General features: G+C 41.8%; 2 protein-coding genes across 4 annotated transcripts in view; one reads left to right on the forward strand and one right to left on the reverse strand.

Annotated features, from left to right (window-relative positions):
- Nucleotides 1–21,285, forward strand: part of ELK3 (ETS transcription factor ELK3) — a 176,998-nt gene that overhangs the window by 113,431 nt on the left and 42,282 nt on the right. The window lies entirely within an intron of this gene.
- The window catches only part of CDK17 (cyclin dependent kinase 17), a 239,188-nt gene that overhangs the window by 34,400 nt on the left and 183,503 nt on the right, over nt 1–21,285 (reverse strand). For all 3 annotated transcript variants that reach the window (XM_089651896.1, XM_089651901.1, XM_089651892.1), the window contains 3 exons: nt 8,988–9,113; nt 7,976–8,032; nt 3,462–3,576 (listed from right to left, as the gene is read on the reverse strand). In XM_089651896.1, coding sequence (XP_089508022.1) covers nt 3,462–3,576; nt 7,976–8,032; nt 8,988–9,113 — 298 coding nt within the window. The remainder of the gene's footprint in view (nt 1–3,461; nt 3,577–7,975; nt 8,033–8,987; nt 9,114–21,285) is intronic.

Below are 21,285 nucleotides of genomic sequence, written 5' to 3' on the forward strand. Positions count from 1 at the left end.
CCATCTGGCCACTCTACCATACAGGCCTGCTTGGTGGAGTGCTGCAGAGAAGGTTATTCTTCTGGAAGGTTCTCCTCTCTTCACAGAGGAATGCTGGAGCTCTTTCAGAGTGACTATCGGGGGCTTGGTTACCTCCCTAGCTAAGGCCCTTCTCCCTCGATCGCTCATTTTGGCTGAGCGGCCCGCTCTAGGAAGATTCCTGGTGGTCCCAAACTTCTTCCATTTACGGATGATGGCGGCCACTGTGCTCATTGGGACCTTCAATGTTGCAGAGATTTTTCTGTACCATTCCCCAGATCTGTGCCTTGATACCATCCTGTCTCGGAGGTCTACGGACTATTCCTTGGACTTCATGGCTCGGTTTGTGCTCTGACATGCACTGTTAACTGTGGGACTTTATATAGACAGGTTTATGCCTTTCCTATTCATGTCCAATCAACTGAATTTCCCACAGGTGGATTCCAATCAGGTTGTGGAAACATCTCAAGGATGATCAGTGGGAACAGGATGCACCAGAGCTTAACTCTGAGTGTCATGGCAAAGGCTGTGAATACTTATGTACATGTGGTTTTTTTTTCGTTATTTTTAATAAATTGCAAAGATTTCAAAACAAACGTCTTTCACATTGTCATTATGGGGTATTGTTTGTAGAATGTTGAGTAAAAAAATTAATTTAATCCATTTTGGAATAAGGCTGTAACATAACAAAATGTGAATACTTTCTGAATGCACTGTAGTTATTGCTGGCAGGGAAATGGGTGCTGAAATGCTAGGGCTACCAATAGGTAAAGCCAAACATAATGTGACTGTATTGACAGCCGGTGTTGCAAGAGACCAGTTAAGCTAAGTTTACCGTTCTCATACACCGACAGATTTTTTTTTTTTAGTGGCCAGTCACAGAAACCGTCCAGTTCAGTTACCACTGGATAACAGTCTCAGAATTGTATACTTGCATTTCTCCTTCTTCTCTCTACAGCAGGGGTCACCAAACCTTTCAGTACGAGGGCAATATCATATATCATAAAAATATTAGATTGTTGGAATGGAAAAGAAAAACACAAAAACACTTGGGTTTACTTGGGTTTGAGTGATCAGCATATTAATATTAATCATAATATATAATGATTTAGAATAAAAAAAAATCTGAAAAACAAAGCAAAGAAATTCTAAATAAACTTGTCCCCATTAAAATTACCCTTATATCAGAGTTGCCCTTACATGAAAGACTCACCAACAGAGTCACCCCATACATCAGACTCCTCCCTAGAGTCCCCTCTTACATCAGAGGGCCAGTTTAATGTTTTGCAGGGGGCCGGATTTGACACATGGACTATGGTTGGGAGACCCCTGTTCTAGAACTAAGTCCTTGCACACTAAAGGATAACTGCACAACTAAACGTACTGGACACTGTATTTTGCAAAACAACATGCACAAGGTCAGTTGTTGACATCAAGTAGTTCAGGTTGGTCTCAGCAGGTATTTATGAGAAGCATAATGTTCATAGTGTTACAAAAGTCTGGTGAGAACCTATGCCATTATTTTGTGATGGGAGGGGATAAACTGCCTGTGTATGTTAACTTTGGTGAGCTTTCTCCCTATATGGGAGATTGCTAAGTAGCATTTTATTATGAAACTACCAGCCCCAGGACACTGCACAAGCCTTTTAAGTGTTTCTATAGAGCAAAAGCAGGCACCATTTCAAATCACACATACAGCAAGGCATAATTACATACAAAAAACAAAAACACAAAAATTTTTTAAAGCAAAATATGCATCCTGCCTGCACAAAGAATTAATGTATTTCATATACCGTATTTGCCGGCGTATAAGACGACTGGGCGTATAAGACGACCCCCCTACTTTTCCTGCTAAAATGTAGTGTTTGGGCTATACTCGCCGTATAAGACTACCCCTCTTCCAATGCACACCAGTGGGAGGAATAGTGCCCCATCATTGATGTCAGTGGGAGGAATAGTGCCCCATCATTGGTATCAGTGGGAGGAATAGTGCCCCATCATTGGTATCAGTGGGGGGAATAGGTGCCCCATCATTGGTATCAGTGGCAGGAATGGTGCCCCATCATTGGCATCAGTGGGAGGAATAGTGCCCCATTATTGGTATCAGTGGGGGGAATAGGTGCCCCATCATTGGTATCAGTGGCAGGAATAGTGCCCCATCATTGGTATCAGTGGCAGGAATAGTGCCCCATCATTGGTGTCAGTGGGAGGAATGGTGTCCCATCATTGGTGTCAGTGAGGGGTGGAATAGTGCCCCATCATTGGTGTCAGTGGGGGGAGGAATAGTGCCCCATCGTTGGTGTCAGTGGGGGGGGGGGGAATAGTGCCCCATCGTTGGTGTCAGTGGGGGGGAGGAATAGTGCCCCATCGTTGGTGTCAGTGGGAGGAATAGTGCCCCATCGTTGGTATCAGTGGGAGGAATAGTGCCCCATCATTGGTATCAGTGACACCAATGATGGGGCACTATTCCTCCCACTGAGACTTGCTGACCCTGTTCTCGTATGGTGCTGCTGCAGCCAGCATATGTGGTTGCAGCAGCACCTCTACACAGAGCACTTACCTGCTGCTCCGGCACTCAATTTTCGCGGGGTCGCTCGGCTCCGCCCCCTCGCCGGTGATTGGCCGCCTGTGTGCCTTTCCTGAGCTACAGTTCTGGCGGCCAATCACCGGTGAGGAGGCGGAGCCGCGCAGCCGCACGAACATCCAGTGGCCGAACTGAAGGAGACGCCGCGCTTCCTGGACCGGATCGTCGTGGGACTGGATCCAGGTAAGAGACGTCAGCCCCTGCAAACCCCTGTACTTAATGCCGCAGCCCCCCTAACATGTGTACCGGCGTATAAGACGACCCCCGACTTTTGAGAAGATTTTCAAGGGTCAAAAAGTCGTCTTATACGCCGGCAAATACGGTATTTGTATATATAAATGCTCCCTCAGATGGCCATCTTTCTATAAAACTTTAGCATTACGTTTGCCACATTCAATGACCACCAGTCAATTCATAATAAAATGTGCTCATTTCTAACAATCTTTTCCTTGAAAATGACTGTTTAAACACAACCAAGAAGTAGAAAGATTTTCCTGAATCTGACAGGCCAGCACTGTCTTTTGAATTAAAATAATTACTTATTGACTGATCAACAACCTACTGAGAAATGTGTTTCTTAAAGATAAGATCTTCTTTAATTAAACATTTGTTAAATGCAATAAAAACATAATTACATATTTAATCAGCATTACCTTTACCCACAGCTATTTAGTGCAAGGGTCCACCTGATTGGATATAAATTGAATGGATTGCTTAGACAGGTCATCACACTATATAGCTGTTGGTAATTCTAATGCTCAATGACTACACTGCAGCTTCAATAAGGGCTAAAACATGCAGTCACTGAAAACTCATTAGCTATGATCAATGCAAGCCTACGCCAGGGTAAGAATATTACCTTCTCTAATGGCTGTACAAGGGGCACCTTCTTCATGTTCCAAACGAATTTCTTTCAATGCTACAAGGTTCTCGGTCAGTTTACTCCTTCCTTTAAATACTGTGGCATACGTGCCCTAAAAGAAAAAAAAAAACAAGCAAAACGTTTATTTAAGCAAACTAATTTAAGCTGTCAGAAGAGAAATCATAGCACCAAACACATGAGATAGATGTTGAGTGGGGAAAGCAAAAAAGCAAAACAGATGACTGGAAAAAAGTAAACCAGAAAAGGGATAACAGCTGTCTAAAAACACAGGTTATATGCAGTTTATGCCGTCACCATACAATGCAGCCACGCTGAAAAACAATCTTCAGTATGCCCCATGAGTCTAATGTGAGCAAACACCAATAGTCTATTACAAAGAACGTGGGCAAGGTAGAGAAATAGTGTAGTATTCCCTTTCCTGCTTTCTATGCCATAATATATGCAAAAGAGGCATTAAAACAGATCTTCGCCCTCAGGCAAGACTTCCCTCCTCTCCACTCCTCCGCTGTCACTTCCCCTTTTCCCCGGTATGCCTTGTGACACATCATCAGGAGGCGTGCCGGCTGAACTAGGAAGATCTGGCGGACCTCTTGATAATGTCATAATCAACATGCTGGCATGGGACCGAGAGGTGGCAGAATACAAGAGGATCTCAGCGGGACAATGCTGGATACTCTGGGTGAGTATCAGAAATGTGCACAACAAAACCCCTGGAAAGTGGGGGAAAAGGGGGAGGGTGGAGGCGGACGAAGATCTGCTTTAAAAATAACACTAGTAATGTAATAGTTCATTGCACAGCTAAAGATTAGATGCTCTACCAGTGTCTAAGCCACTAACCATGGGTATAGTTTCCATTGAGTCATGAAAAACGTTTTCCTACGGTTTCCACAGGTATGCTGTCCCTTCAGAATGCATGCGCCAGTGAGGTCACCAGCTGCATTGAGTGTGAATATTTCCTAAACCGTGCAAGTTTAGGAAATATTCACTGTACCTACAGGTAAGCCTTATTACAGGCTTACCTCTAGGTACAAGTAACAAAAAGACTTTACTAACACTTTAAATATAACTAGTCTAAACTTTGTAGTTTTGGATAGAGTGGAGAGGGATTAGATCACCTGTCAGGTTGTTATTGTCGTTTGTGCAACCCAGAGAGATTCAACCTCTATCTGTCTTGTTTACTGCTATTGCCGCCAAGAGTGAAGGTAAAAGAAATTCAACAATTTGTATTCTAACCAGAACAGGAACAGAGGGAAAATCTTCCTACAGGGACCAAAAAAAAAAAAACTGGCAGGAATTTTTAAACACCTCTTTCTTCATTTCAAATGGAAAAAAAACATTTTTTTATTTCCTCTCTAAATATAAAGAAGTGTGGATTAGCCAGTAGAGGCAAGGTAAATCAGCCAGTACAAGGACTTAGCTTAAGCTGGCCATACATAGATCAGTTTTTTTTTGCCAGCAGTAACGGATTCCCTCATCCTCACAAGCGAGATAGATGGAGGAACCCTCCCCGCTGTGCTATTGTATTCTGACAGTGTGAACTCATCCACTATCAGAATATACTGATCAGAACTGCAGCCAATTGACTGCAGCACTGATTTAACAAAATGTTTAGAACAAGGCCATTCATGAGAAGTCAATCATTAGTTTGACTTCTCATGAACAAGAATGGCCATAGATGGAGCGAAATGTGGCTGGTGCCTGCTGATCCGACCAAATTTTGATCCATCTATGGTCAGCTTCAACTGCTGGACAGCTGATGAGATGAGATAAAAATAACAAAGACAGCGATTTGATTTCAGTGAGTCAGCCAACACATACAGAAGATGAACATTGTGAGAAGCAGCAGTAAAGTAGAAAAAGCAGGGCCTATGATTGTAGTGAGAAAATGTGTCATTGTGTGCATATTTAATCATACATTACAAAGAAACAAGGTTTTTAAAACATTAACATGCAGGAGAAAACATTACATACACATCTATAAAGAAAAAAAGACTATACGTTTCCTAAATTAAAGGCCTGTCTAAGAAAACAGAAAAGAAGATCCCAGCAAAAGGCCCTAAAACATGGCACTAGACCCGTAATCTGTACTGGCTGTGCCAAAAAACATTAAAACACAATAAAGCTGGCCACAGATGGATCAAATCACAGCAAGTTCAGCAGGAACCGGCCGAGATTCGATCCATCTATGGCCAGGCTTACTGTGACCAAGTTGATCCACCGATTGCCATGGGTACAACCAGCAAGTTGGATTTTTAGTATACAATTTCTGCTGGTGGCTATAGCCGCTAGTAGTAATCGTGTTTTCCCAGCAGGGACCGCTCCCTATCGAATACAATATCTCCGTGGAAGGGATTTCCCATTAACATGGACTGTGTCGATGGGGTAATTGATCGATTTTCTTTCTTGCAGCCCATAGTTACAGGAAAGAAAAATCGCATAATCTATGGCTTGCCTAAGTATAGTGGCCAAAATAAATGATTAGCCTGAACTCACATGTTCAGACCTGTTTTATCCACTTGCCCTTCTGAGGATTTACCCCCCTTCCTGACCAGGCAATGTTTGCGTTACAGCGCTGGGTTACTTTAACTGATAATTGATCGGTTATGCAACGCTGCACCCAAATTAAATTTACGTCCTTGTTTTTCCCACGAATCGAGCTTTCTTTCGGTGGTATTTGATAGCCTGTGCGGTTTTTATTTTTTTGCGCTATAAAAAAAGAAAGACTGACAATTTTGATAAAAAAAACAATATTTTCTACTTCTTGCTATTAACCTCCCTAGCGGTATGATGGGGTCAATATTTCAGTGCTCAAAGCGGTACTTTTTTTGCATGGAAATATGTTGTTTTTTTATTGTAGGCCTGTAATTTTTAGGAATAACTCACTGAAATCTGTCCGGACAAGAGTATAGTAAACATCCCGGGTAGGATAAAATTTGAAACACGAAATCATAAATTATAATATAATAATCATAAAAAATAATAATATAATAAGAAATTTAATTCAATAATATAATCAAACCAAAAACACTGAAATTTGAAATATAGCACCAAGTTCGCATATCACTGAGCTTAGTCGCAAAATCGTTTTCAGTGTCTGATGACGAATTTCACCATGAATCATTATCACTCAATTCTGCAAGTGGTTCTGATTTACTATCGCTGTTCTCTAGCTGGTCTAAAACCGCTTTTGACCTAAAGGGATGCTTTTTGGACGCCATGGATGTTTCTCAGTTTCAAGGCAGAAAGAACAGTAAAAATGCAGGCAGGGCACAGGACAAAGCATTAGGGACAAAATGTATGTGAAATGGTTTGATACAGTAATGTTTTACTATGTGATTATAGTGAATTTAGTGAATGTCACTTTTTAAAATATTTAAATTTCCTGCCGGTTCTGGCCCTGTATGTCCTGACGCTCGCAGGGACCGGAAACTGGAAGAAGGATGCCGGCATCGGCCGGGAGGAGATGGCCGGCGACGCTGCAGGGGGACATCACGGGAGCGAAGGACAAGGTAAGTGCAACAGGGATCAGAGAGCAACGCTGCAGGGTAATCCCGAGTGTAGCTCGGGGTAACCACTTTTGGCACTGATAATTAACCCCGAGCTACACTCAGGAATACCGCCAGAGAGGTTAAATGTGTCCATGAAAAACATTTTAAAAAATCTAATTTCGTCATAAATTTAGGCCAAAATGTATTCTGCTACGTCTTTGCTAAAAAAAAAAATCCCCATACGTCTAAATAAAATGGTTTACGTAAAAGTTTTAGCGTTTACAAATGGCGGTATAGATACTTACATTTTCTTTTTCTAGTAATGGTAGCAATCACCGACTTATAGCGGGACTGCGGCAGGTACTCTGACACTGGGGAAAACTGACTTCAGTGACACCAATATAGTGATCAGTGCTAAAAAACAAAAGCACTGACACTGTACTAATGGCACTGGGCAGGAAGGGGTTAACATGAGGGGTGATCAAAGGGTTAACTGTGTGCTGGGAGTGTTTTAATAGGGGGCTGTGTCAGTGTGCTTCACTGTAATCACATTGCTTTGGATGGCTGTTAGGTGCACAGCCATTAAAAGCAGTGTGCCCGAGCTGACAGGGAGGAGAGCTGTTCGTAAACAAAACAATTCTCCTCCTCGTCGGAGATCGTTGGAAATCACTGGGCACTGGCGAGTAATCACTGGCTGGGACCCGGTGATTGACAGCCACAAATGGCAGCATGGGTGGGGCACACACGTGGCTTGCGTGTGCTCCCTATGCAAAATCAAGTATATATGTGATTTTGCACACCTGTGCCACCCTGTAGCAGTATTTCTGCTATATGGTAGACGAGAAGCGGTTATTTACCAAATGATTTCAACATTTATTAATGACTCATCAACTTAGGGAGGCAATTTCTCATTGAACATGAAAGAAGAAAAAATCATATCGATCTGATAATAATATTATTGAACATCTACTTCTGAAGGTAAACAAAATATAAGCTGCAAACCTCTCCAAGCTTCTCCAGTTTGACATAGGTTTCCATCTTCCCAAAACCAATTTCAGACTGTAGTAAGGAAAGAAATGAAAAAAAAAAATATTTAAACATAAAGTATATACATCACATTTCTCATATTTGCAATTGTTAAAGTTGAACTTTAGGAAAAACAGTTGGTGAACAGGGAGAAATTTTAATGCAGGTGATACTATGGGGGAGAGTTACTAAAACTGGAGCACTCAGAATCAGGTGCAGCTGCGCATGGTAGCCAGTTATCTTCTAACTTCAGCTTGCTCGATTAAGCTTTGACAATAACACCTGGAAGCTGATTGGTTTCTATGCAGAGCTGCAGCAGATATTGCATGCCCCCGCTTTAGTAAATCTCCCCCTATGCCTCTTTTGAATTAAAGTTTCTTTCCTGCCTGTCTGCACAAAAGGCAGAGATAAATGAACTCTCTCAGTGAAAATTGGAACTGCAGCGATTGACAGCAGATGTAATGCAGTTAAAGTACAACTAAACTCAATACCAAAAATGTCATATTTCAGCTTAAAAGTCCTTAAATACAGGGGCTGCATTAGTTTTCTTTTTAAGGCTAGGATCATTTTTGCAAGTACAGAAAAATACCTGTTAATTTTGCTAAAAATGCAATGTCCTTGTCCTGTGAGACCAAGTGGGAGCAGGAACAAGGTCATGTTCCTTCTGGAGACTAGTAATCCTATCATTCCCCCATGTAATGGAGATTAACTTTATTGATATATTATATATCAATGTATTTAAACTGAGAAGGAACTTTAGTTTTCAGATTAAATATAAACATTGGGTTAAAAGTTCCTCTATGTAGGAGCCAAACTTTTTTTTATAAATCCATATAAAAACTATAAATTATAATGGACAATCAACTTGTGCACTTTTTGCATATTTTACTGCATTAGAATTGTACAATTGAGCAACATGCGTCAACTAAATGCAAGTGAGAATATAAAAAAAAGCAGAACGTGCACTCCTAGGGTTTTCAGAGCTTACCAGTGATGCCCTCCGTGATCGCCTGCTCATAGGTTGATCAAAGGGTGGGCTATTTATCTGCAACTTCTCCAAATACCCATCTGGTATCCTGATGTCAGCCGGAAGTGACAGACGTTTATTTAGGTCCTGACAAAAGACAGCACATTTCACACATCAATTTCATCTTACATACAGTTATACTAAATTCTTCTCATTTAATTCTTCTAATGTAATAAACTGCTGTACAGTTAAAAGAAAAGGATATTGGCAAAATTAACTAGAACTACTTATTTTGGCAAAATGTTTCTTTTGCAAAACAGGAAAAACATTAAAGGTTTATAATTTGCAATCCAAGGCACAAAGGTGTTGAAATTCGATCCCATTATTACAGTATAAAAAAGAAAACTTCAGTGAAATATTTAGGGCATGTGTACCCCCCAGTTCTTCTGCCTAGCTGCTGCTCCGATTGTACTTGCCAGCAATTTCTGACTGTCAATTGACAGTCAGGAGTTGCTGTGTAAATACAGCAATTGTAATAGCTGCTGTCAAAACACAGACAGTTTGACAATAGTGTTTACAAACACTGTAAAGAGACAGAGAGATACAAAGTAACCTTGGTAATTTTTCACATAAACCATTTACTTCATCTGCAGATCAAAGGGATTACATCTGCATATGATGTTAGTTGACAACTTGTCAAGCAACTAAAAAAAAAAAAAAAAAAAAAAGTGTTTTTCACGGTTGTCCCTATTTCACCCTTAGCTTACCATAAACTGCACTAATTAACTCCTTCCACTTAGCAATTATTTTAATATTCTTGTTTGTTTGCTTTTATTTCATTTTGTTTTTTAATTTTATTTTTTAGTTGCATTAAAAAGCACACAATTTTAAAAAAAAAGTCTTTACTTCATTTGTATTTAACTTAGTAAAGCTTTGTTTGTTTCAGAATCATGATTTTTGTTTTATTTTAAAAAGGGACAAATATTACAATAACATTTACATTTTCATCTACAGTAACCATTTTTTTTAATAGACCATGACCAAGGCAGAAAACCAGAGAGTTCTTTAGTTTAAATTTTTTTTTGGGTATGAATTGCATAAAAATAAATCATTTTTGCAAGACAACAAAGAAAGCCTTGTTTAATAATATATATCACAGGACGCAGGACGCCTCAGATAGGTCTTGGAAGACAGATATGTTTCCCTGCTATTTGGTATGTGGGTCCCTTTAGGAGAGCTGACCTGAATGTACAGGTGAAACTCGAAAAATTAGAATATCGTGCAAAAGTTAATTTATTTCAGTAATGCAGCTTAAAAGGTGAAACTAATATATGAGATAGACTCATTACATGCAAAGCAAGATAGTTCAAGCCGTGATTTGTCATAATTGTGATGATTATGGCTTACAGCTCATGAAAACCCCAAAACCACAATCTCAGAAAATTAGAATATTACATGCAATCAATAAAACAAGGATTGTACATAGAAAAATATCAGACCTCTGAAAAGTATAAGCATGCATATGTACTCAGTACTTGGTTTGGAAGCTATCAGCCTGTGGCACCAGGATGCTTCAATAGCGGCCTTCAGCTCTTCTGCATTGTTCGGTCTCATGTCTCTCATCTTTCTCTTGGCAATGCCCAATAGATTCTCTATGAGGTTCAGGTCAGGCGAGTTTGCTGGCCAATCAAGCACAGTAATCCCACGGTCATTGAATCAGGTTTTGGTGCTTTTGGCAGTATGGGTAGGTGCCAAGTCCTGCTGGAAAATGAAGTCAGCATCCCCATAAAGCTCATCTGCGGGAGGAAGCATGAAGTGCTCCAAAATCTCCTGATAGACGGCTGCGTTGACCCTGGATATAATGAAGCACAGTGGACCAACACCAGCAGATGACATGGCTGCCCAAATCAACACAGACTGTGGAAACTTCACACTGGACTTCAAGCATCTTGCAGTGTGTGCCTCTCCATTCTTCCTCCATACTCTGGGTCCTTGGTTTCCAAATGAGATGCAAAAGTTGCTCTCGTCAGAAAAGAGAACTTTGGACCACTGAGTAAAAGACCAGGTCTGTTTTTCTTTAGCCCAGGTAAGACGCTTCTGACGTTGTTTGTTGTTCAGGAGTGGCTTGACAAGAGCAATACGACATTTGAAGCCCATGTCCAGGATCCGTCTGTGTGTGGTGGCTCTTGTTGCACTGACTCCAGCCTCAGTCCACTCTTTGTGAAAGTCCCCAACACTTTTGAATGGCCTTTTCCTGACAATCCTCTCCAGGCTGCGGTCATCCCTGCTGCTTGTGCACCTTTTTCTTCCACACTTTTCCCTTCCACATAACTTTCTATTAATGTGCTTTGATACAGCACTTTGGGAACATCCAACTTCTTTTGCAATTACCTTTTGAGGCTTTCCCTCCTTATGAATGGTGTCAATGATGGTTTTCCGCACAACTGTCAGGTCAGCAGTCTTTCCCATGATTGTGATTCCTACTGAACCAGACTGAGAGACAATTTAAAGTCTCAGGAACCCTTTGCAGGTATTATGGCTTAAATAGCTGATTAGAGTGGGACACTGAGCCTAGAATATTGCACCTTTTCACAATATTCTAATTTTCTGAGATTGTGGATTTGGGGTTTTCATGCGCTGTAAGCCATAATCATCTCAATTATGACAAATCATGGCTTGAACTATCTTGCTTTGCATGTAATGAGTCTATCTCATATATTAGTTTCACCTTTTAAGTTGCATTACTGAAATAAATGAACTTTTGCACAATATTCTAATTTTTCGAGTTTCACCTATAGCTTTAGAGTACTGAAGAGTTCTCACCTATGCCGGGTGAAGGGTTACAGCTGGAAAGGGGTAAACTGACTTACTTAGCTCTGATCTGGGATCCAGAATTTAGAAGCTCGGAGAGACTATGGGTAGAAAGAGCCTCCAACTCTGATTACAGGGACTTGGCCCTGAAAGGGTTAATCTGCCTACAAAAGAGGCTTAAAAAAGGAGGAGGAAACAGCCAGCATGTGTCTGTGAGGTGGAGTGTGAGGCAGGAGACACTATGGTGGATTGCTGTGACTGAAGCTCTGCTGAATGACTAGTAACCTGGCTTTTTGAATCCCTGGGGCAAGCAAGAACATAACCCTGTTAAGGGACATGTTTCACAGGCAGTGAGCCAAAAGTTTGATTTTTGTACCCGGAGTTTGGACTGTTTTCTTTGTTTTGAAAACAATAAAGAAGTTTTCTTTTTTTTTAACAAATTGCTGGATGGTGATCTTGGGCCCTGCATATTAAATTAAATATATATATATATATATATATATATATATATATTGTGACAGTGTGACGATCTGTTACCCAGGATTCTCAACTAGGCAGGTTGAGGGGCTCCAGGGTAAGTGTTTGATACGGAGGAAAGTGGCTTTTCACTTTCCTCCTTTGTTTGTAAGGTCTGTTTTGGGATCTGGAGCCTGGAGATTTCAAAGAGATCTGGGAGGGATGAAATCTCCAATCCTGGGACCAGGTTTTGGGATAGGCCAGGAGACTGATTGCACAGGTGTGTGCAGGCCTTTAGAGAGAGTCAGACCCAGGGTTCTGGGCTCCACCCCGGCAGCTAGGAGTCGGCAGGGCTCCACCCCGGCAGATAGGAGTCAGGAGGGCTACACTTGGAAGACAGGAGGTCACAGCCTGGAAGTCAGGTGGGCTTCACCTAGGAGAGGTGGAAGCCAAAAGCAGCAAGGGGCTGCTAGAGACTAGCTGTGTGCAAGTGCCATATTTTTGGGAAGAAGTCTGCAGGAGACAGACAGCAAGCTGAGTGTAAGCCAGGAGGCTGAACCGTTGTTTTGTGGATGATCGATACCCCTGTGTGGGAAACTTCTGTTTGAACTTTCATTTAAATAAAAGTGGGCTAAAAAGGCCTTAAAAAAAGAAAGCGAGTAGCTGTTTGCGTTTAAAAGCTCTACCACGTTGAAGCGAGTTCCCACATATGGTGGCGGATGCAGTGGGCAGAATTGGAGATCCCGGCGATTGAAATAAGTTCATCAGTTATATGAACTGTTTGGTGCATAAGTCTGCACTATCTGTGTGTGCAGGTGAGGAGAACCTGCTAGTGAAAAGGACTTTGCCTTAAAGAGACAGTGTTCAATGGTGTTGCTGAACTATGTAACACACTGCTGTGTGCATGACTGCAAAGATGGGGCAGTCAAAACAGAAAAAGGAGGCAATGTTTGCTGAGATGAGAGAGAGAGCCCTGTGGCTAGGGGGTTATATACCGCATGCCCCAGCCAAGCCGGGAAATTTAGATGTGGGTGAGTCTGCTGTGGACTGGTGCAAGCGGCACCTGGCAGCATTAAACCAACCTACAGAGGAAAGCAAGCCAACCTTCAATGCAAGGAGAGAGCTGCAGGATGTCCGTACCTGGGAGAGGGGTGTTGTTGCCCCTGGTAACGCTGCTGCAGTTAAACCAGTAGCGGTTGTGAAAAATGTGAATGTGTCACGGCTTGAGAGTTGGTCCAGCAGAGAGAAGCGTATGCTATGTGCAAGGAGAGGGGCTGACCAGAGGCCAGGACCAAGAGTGAAGGCCCATAGCAACACAGAGGAGGCCAGTCGGGCTGTCTGTGTACGGGGTGTCATGTCGCACAAGGATCATGGCAAGTGGTATCAAGAGGAGCCAATACAGCGTGTTGGAAAGAGCCAGCAAAGTTCTGCTTGGAGAGTGCAATCTCCCATGGCGACTGGAGAAAAAGTAGTGCCTGGAAGGAGGAGCTGCATTGAAGATGTGGCTCAGTGTCCCAACAAAGATAAGAGTGGAAATGTACCATGCCTGGAATGTGGTCAGTGGGGTCATGGGATCTTTTCCTGTCCTACACTCTGGAATACTGCTGATATTGGGCAAATGTCGACAACTGCAAGCCCAGATTCTGGTTTTAAAATGTCAACAACCACCTCTGGCAACAGGGAGGAAGTTTCTGTTGGGCCTGCAGGGGGTGTCAGAGAGTCCATGGAGCCTATGAGGGCGTCTGTTACTTCACCTTGGGGCAAAGGAAAGTGCAGTTGAGGATGTGTTTATGAGACGACGCACTCAAATGAAGATGGCAACACCTACAACTGTGGTGGGTAAGACCGTGTGTGATAAAACCATGGCTGGGACTGTCATGTTGAGAAGGACTGGTTATGAGACTGTCCATTCTGATGTAGGAGTGACCCCAGTTAGTTGGGCCACTGAACGTGCTTTTGAAAGTGACTTTTTCCTGTGCAGTGCCTTGTACAGTGGGGAGGTAGGAATTAATGTAAAACCTGTGCATGGCTCTCAAAAAGGAAGTGATGTCACTAATGTGTGCCAGTCACAGGTTGGTAGTGGGATAGTACAGCCCACAAGAGCTAAAAATGCTAATGTTGATGTGAAATGTTCTGCTGTTGGGAAAACCCTGAGCTCTTGCAGTGCAAAAGCGGTAATTAAAGATGGGTCGTTTCCCATAGCAACTGGTGGTAAGACAGCACAGGTGTCCTTAGACATCTCTAGGGGTCTCCGTGTATTGGAGCCGGAGGTTGCCCTGGACAACTGCGATGTCACTCTGGTGGAGCAGAGTGGAACTGCACCTTGTCATAGGAGTGTGTTGCTGCAGCCTAATATTACTGAAAGTGTTCAGGTGAACAGCGGGTTAATGCAGCCTGGCAAAAATGCAAATGTGTGTGTAATTCAGGAAGCACCACCAGAGGAAAGTGGTGGATGTGAGGTATTGCAACCTGCAGTTGGAAAACAGGTGTTACCTAAGTCTGATGTGATCCAGAGTGATTTGTGCAATGGATCTGCAACTAAGCCCGTCTATTCTTGTGTGTCTCCTTGGGCGGATGGATCGGTGCTGAGGAGCACTGACGAATTGAGCACATATACAATGGACTGGGATAGTTGGGGTAAAAGGCTAATCTCGTTGTTAGATGAGGCTTTTATACAAAAAAATGTGGACACTGTTTCTGCTGTGCCAACAGGAGGATCTATAGAACGGCCTATAGATAAGGGCGTGCATACAGCAGAGACTTTGTCTGTGACCCACAAAAGTGATGTTGGCATGGAGTGTCAAAATAATGTTGTCACTGGGAATGATCAGGAGCAGCTTGTGGATTCTGAGTCTGAGATGTTGAGAGTGAGCCCAGCACATGGCAGCGCTCTGGTGGAGCACCAGGCTGTGGTTATCTCCAGCTTGGAGGAGGTTCCTTTAAAAATTTCAACTTCTCAAGTCTCAGCAGGTGAGTCTCTCAGCATTCCCAGTGCCCTAAATATGGTCAGGAAGGTCTTAGGTTTGGAGTCACGTGGTTGGGTTGTAACCAAAGTATTAAAGGAGATGCTTGAACTTTGGAATGTACAACCAATGTATATTGGGGTGTCTCCTCCACAGTCAGATGGTCTGGTACTGCGGAGTACCACTAGGTGGAGCACCGAATGGCTGGCTGTACATATCAAACGGGAACAAGAAAGTGGTTTATTTCTGAATTTGTTGATGGTGTTAAAAGCGGTATCAGGGTATGCCGCTGGATTACCTGTAAATGTGATATATGAGAAATGTTTTGGAGAAATGGAAAATGAGTCAAAGGTTTCACCTCCTAACAGCCAGGTGGGAAGCATTTCTGCTGCTATGGTCCAGGTTGGTGCTGGTCAGTTGTCAGTGAAGGGCGTGTTAATTGCACCAGTGGACAAACCACATGAGATGGAAGGGCCGAACATGGACCAGAGAACAGCAGAGATCCTGACCAGGGCTCAAATGGATGTGCATCTAGAAATCAGGGTTATTGGGCCAAAAAGAGGTTTATGTAGCAGGTCTGATAAGACATCTGACATACAGGGACAAATGGTATCAGAAGAGAGCTCATCTGTACAGGATTTGTATACAGATCCAAGTGGCGTAGAAAAAGTTAAAATGGTGGGACAGCCGCCTGCAGATTGCATGACGCCAGGTGAAGTGGCATTTTGTGAGGTTCACGTGGGTGATGGCTGCCCTATGGTGTGTGTGCCATCTGCAGACACTGTCCTAACTAAGGCTGGAAAAGATATTGAAAGGTGTAATATTGACTGGAATATAACTGTTCATGGTAAACTGAATGCTGTGGTAATGAGTCATGCAGCTTTGATAGCTAAAGATACAAGAAATCAGGGGGGTGGTCCTGGTACAAATACAGTAGAAATAGTTCCTCTACAGCCTTGGGACAGTAATACGGAGAGAGGTATTAGGAAACCTTTGAACCTGAAGCAAAGGGGCAGAAAGGTCAATAGAAAAGCCAGGGGGACCCCGTTAAGATCTCAGGAGAGAAAGTGGTTATGGAAATGCACTCGGAAAAAGAATAGGGAAGGTCTGAGTAGAGCCCATAGCAGAGTGACAATGGGGCTTGGGGAGAGACACCAAAGGAGTCATTGGGTAGAGTTCCCCTTTAGGAAAGGTATGGTCAGACCAGAGTGGACCCCTGTAAGTGAGAGCTGGCACAGAGGTGCCAGAAGGTATAAGTTGTGTGTTCTGCCCCCTACGGGATCAAAACAAAGGGGGGGGATATGTGACAGTGTGGCGATCTGTCACCCTGGATTCTCAACTAGGCAGGTTGAGGGGCTCCAGGGTAAGTGTTTGATACGGAGGAAAGTGGCTTTTCACTTTCCTCCTTTGTTTGTAAGGTCTGTTTTGGGATCTGGAGCCTGGAGATTTCAAAGAGATCTGGGAGGGATGAAATCTCCAATCCTGGGACCAGGTTTTGGGATAGGCCAGGAGACTGATTGCACAGGTGTGTGCAGGCCTTTAGAGAGAGTCAGGACCAGGGTTCTGGGCTCCACCCCGGCAGCTAGGAGTCGGCAGGGCTCCACCCCGGCAGATAGGAGTCAGGAGGGCTACACTTGGAAGACAGGAGGTCACAGCCTGGAAGTCAGGTGGGCTTCACCTAGGAGAGGTGGAAGCCAAAAGCAGCAAGGGGCTGCTAGAGACTAGCTGTGTGCAAGTGCCATATTTTTGGGAAGAAGTCTGCAGGAGACAGACAGCAAGCTGAGTGTAAGCCAGGAGGCTGAACCGTTGTTTTGTGGATGATCGATTCCCCTGTGTGGGAAACTTCTGTTTGAACTTTCATTTAAATAAAAGTGGGCTAAAAAGGCCTTAAAAAAAGAAAGCGAGTAGCTGTTTGCATTTAAAAGCTCTACCACGTTGAAGCGAGTTCCCACAATATATATATATATACACATATATATATGCACACATACATACACACACATGTACAGTGCATATATTAAACCAGAACTTCATCCTAAAAGGGAAATTCTACAGCAGGTACCTAGTTTTAGCAGATACCCACTCTCTCTCTACTACCCTGACTGCCTAGGCGGAAGTCCCTTTCCTGTCCAAAAACTTTTGGGACACATCACAGGTCCTAGGAGGTGGCAGGTCCATTAACAAAGCTCAGCGTGACTCACCTATGTGCAGTGGGAAGACAGCTACAAAGCTGAAGGGAATCACAGCCAGCTGCCCTTAGTAAACAATCCGGCACCAGGGATGCGAAGACCAGTGAATAACCAGCCTGGGTGAGAATGGCACTGGATTCTTGGACAGGTAAGTGTCTTTTTTAAAAAAAAAAAAAAAGTCAGCAGTTACAGTATTCGTAGCTGCTGACTTTTACGTTTGTTTTTTTATAAACACTGAAAATCCTCTTTAAGAAACAACAAATTTATGGCAGAATAAACAGGCCCACAGAGGAAATATAAAAATTGTTTTGGTCCACAGATTTGTGAACAGGTATGAGAGATGAAGTGGTTAAAGAGAAAACACAATAACGCTTGTATTTGTCATTTCTTTGACTAAGGTTTTCATTTAATGTCTTTCTGTAAGAAATATGTTTCTGAATTAAAATAACATTTGAAAATAATGTAATTTTGAATCACATCCTATGACCATATCCAAATTCTAACTGGATTACATTTTTGGAAGAAAAAAAGCTGTAAGAAATTCACATTGAGGGCCCAATTACACTTGTACAATGTGGAAAAACACATGCAATGCTGACTGTTTTCTCCAAGAATTTGTGGTGGTATTCACTGTGAATGGCACCCCAACACACTGAATTGTAGAGTATTATGCACTGCAGTGCACCACAATGCACATACCATGTATTATTGATCCATTGTAATGCTTTGGTAGTCCATTCATAATGGGCTGCCTTAAGGAAGTTCCCATTTACACAAAAAGAAACAGATTATGAAATGTGAATGGGTCTTTAAAAATACTGTGCGTTTCAACTTTATATATTATGTATATATTTATATATAGTATGTTTTTTGCATTCGTTATTCAACATTTGTTTCAGATCTCCAATGAGTACAATGCTATACTACAAATTAGCAAGGGCATTTACTCTTACATGAAAACACTTTGATTTACATATTTCTTAAGACCATATAAATACAGGCTGATGGGATAAACTTTCAAATGTCAGATTACATCAAGGGGTGTTCAAAGCAAGAAGCCCTATTGCCCTTGTAGGGCTGAAGATGTCGGTTCAGTAATACATGTAATTCCCCAGAAGGCTGAACAATACTGATTTACACTCTAGTGCAAATCGGTATACCATCATATTGAATCAGCTGCCTCCTGAGTTTATACGTGCTTGAGGCAGGGAATGCTGTCAGCTGTAAGGATGAGTGACTCACTAACAACACTGCTCTATCACCCTTGATCATGGCGATTAAAGGAGAGAAAGCATGAATAACGTGGTGAAATTCAATTATCTTTTTACGTAGCATTAAAGATTTTGTCTCCAATTTGATAATTAAATTTAATGAGATAAAGACTCTCTATAATGCAGTTAAAAAAAGGATTTTTGGCATTTGGTATTTAAATTAAAAATGCTAAAGACAGAACTTTTACAAGCTTTTATCAATTTAAGAACCCTGGTGAACAATCATCCAAATGAACATTGATTTTTTTTCAGTAATGGAACTCTGATAATTACCGGTTACAAACAATTTGTCACAGGCAAATAAATGGAAATTTTATTTTGTTACAATGATTTTACTACTCATAACTGCTGATCAATTGTAAATCTTGCCTGTGTAACTTTTGTAGATAGATATTATCGTCATCTGCACTGAACATTAAAATTATGTGCGGTACGTTCAAAAAAATAAATAAAATGCTTACTCTGGTTCCATAGTAATAGATGGGTATAGGCACACACCATGAATAAAAATGAATAAAATGCACTGCACAGAAACCCCATTGCATTAAAAAAGAAAGAAACAGTAGTGTGAATGTAGTCTGAAAACATTTCTTTCACCATTGCCATAAGGGAACAATGATAAAGTTTCCATAAGGAAATAATCCATTATAAAACAAAAACACAAGCTTCTTACTTGAAGTGTTAAAAAGAATCCAGTAGGGTGCAGTATTTTTCCAAGCATCGTATTCATAAGAAGGCATTCCCCACAAAATGTATGTGGTGTCCGATTATGTCCTTTGGAAAGAAATCTTAAGGTAGCGTGCACGTTCATCTCTACTATGACTCCCGTTTAATACCATATGTACAATATAAAATACTACCTTCACACAATATTCCAGCTAAACTGAAACTTCCAGGTCTGGAACCCAAATGGGCTGAAAAAATATCGCCCCCCCCAAACATGACCAACAGCTTTAATGGCTACTGATGAAAACCACTTTTATGAAAACCCAAAACAATGGAAAAACTAATTCTGAATGCAAAAGGTTGAGCACCAAATACAGTTTCTACATGCATGCGTATGTATTAGCGCTTGTTTCAATGACCAGATGAATTCACTGGGAGACAAACACATTCCTGCTGTCAGTGGTGTGCCCTAAGCACAAGCACATGACACAACAGTACATGAAAGATCCCTGTACAATTCGTAAATGTTTGCGTTTCCTCAGTGCTTGGATTAGACAGCACTTCCCAGCTTGTTAACTTCAACATTAATGGGAACAAGTGTCAGAAACATTTGATAAATTACTATAATTACTGTGCTCTGCTTGTTGTGAATATTTTGGTGCCCTAATTTAGGTAGTCAGACTGGCATGCTTAGCTTGCATGGCATCTAGGTTCTAATTTTAAAGCACCACTGAAGTGCTTTAAAAAGTAAATAAAAAACACAGAAAAACAATTCTGATAGTCATTACAGCACTAACTAAATCCTGCCTTCTGATGTGGTGGTAATCACATACTTCTTTGAGTCACTGGAAAGGAGCTATTTGCCTGGTTATATTTCAATCTAAAGCACTACATGTAAAATTCAGCCCTCACTAACGCAAGAGTCAAGCACTGATCCTAACAGCTAAATGCATTGCATAGAAAATCAACCTCATTGCCAATTAATTAAATACATTACAAAACTCCACTTCTCTTCAAAATACTGACCTGATCCCTTACTAAGAAATGTTTACAGTGCAATAACGTCCAACAACCAACCAGGGAACCTCATCCATTAGTTGGTTGATATGGTTATGGTTCTGTGCATTCCATCATCATTTTTGGCACTGCTTTATAAAATAACTCTGTAAGAGTGTGTGTATATATACACTCACCAGACACTTTATTAGGTACACCTTGCTAATACCGGGTTGGAGCGCCTTTTGCCTTCAGAACTGCCTTAATTCTTCGTGGCATAGATTCAACAAGGTGTTGGAAACATTCCTCAGAGATTTTGGTCCATATTGACATGAGTTACAGTTGCCTTTCTATCATCTTGAACCAGTCTGCCCATTCTCCACTGACCTCTGACATCAATAAGGCATTTTTGTCCACACAACTGCTCACTGGATATTTTCTAATTTTTGGACCATTCTCTGTAAACCCTAGAGATGGTTGTGAGTGAAAATCCCAGTAGATTAGCAATCAGTTGTGTCACCATCAACCATGCCACGTTCAAAGTCACTTAAATCCCCTTTCTTCCCTATTCTTATGCTCTGTTTGAACAAGTCCTCTTCACACATCTACATGCCTAAATGCATTGAGCTGCTGCCATGTGATTGGCTGATTAGCAATTTGAGTTACCAAGCAATTGAACAGGTGTACCTAATAAAGTGGCTGGTGAGTGTACAATAGATAGATTGAATATCTCACACAAAAGGTAGGTAGTAGATTAGTAGAAAACATCCTATTACATAAATTACCTTTCAAACAAAGGGGGAGATTTACTAAAACTGGAACACTCCCAATCTGGTGCAGCTGTGCATAGTAACAAATCAGCTTCTAATTTCAGCGTGCTCAATTAACCACTTCCTGTCCGGACTCTTTTGCTCCCTTCCTGTCCAGGGCAATTTTCAGCTTTCAGTGCTATCACACTTTGAATGAC

The sequence above is a fragment of the Staurois parvus genome, unplaced genomic scaffold (assembly GCF_062004578.1).
Source record: "Staurois parvus isolate SC_StPar_1 unplaced genomic scaffold, SC_StPar_1.0 ptg000025l, whole genome shotgun sequence".
NCBI classification, from domain to species: domain Eukaryota; kingdom Metazoa; phylum Chordata; class Amphibia; order Anura; family Ranidae; genus Staurois; species Staurois parvus.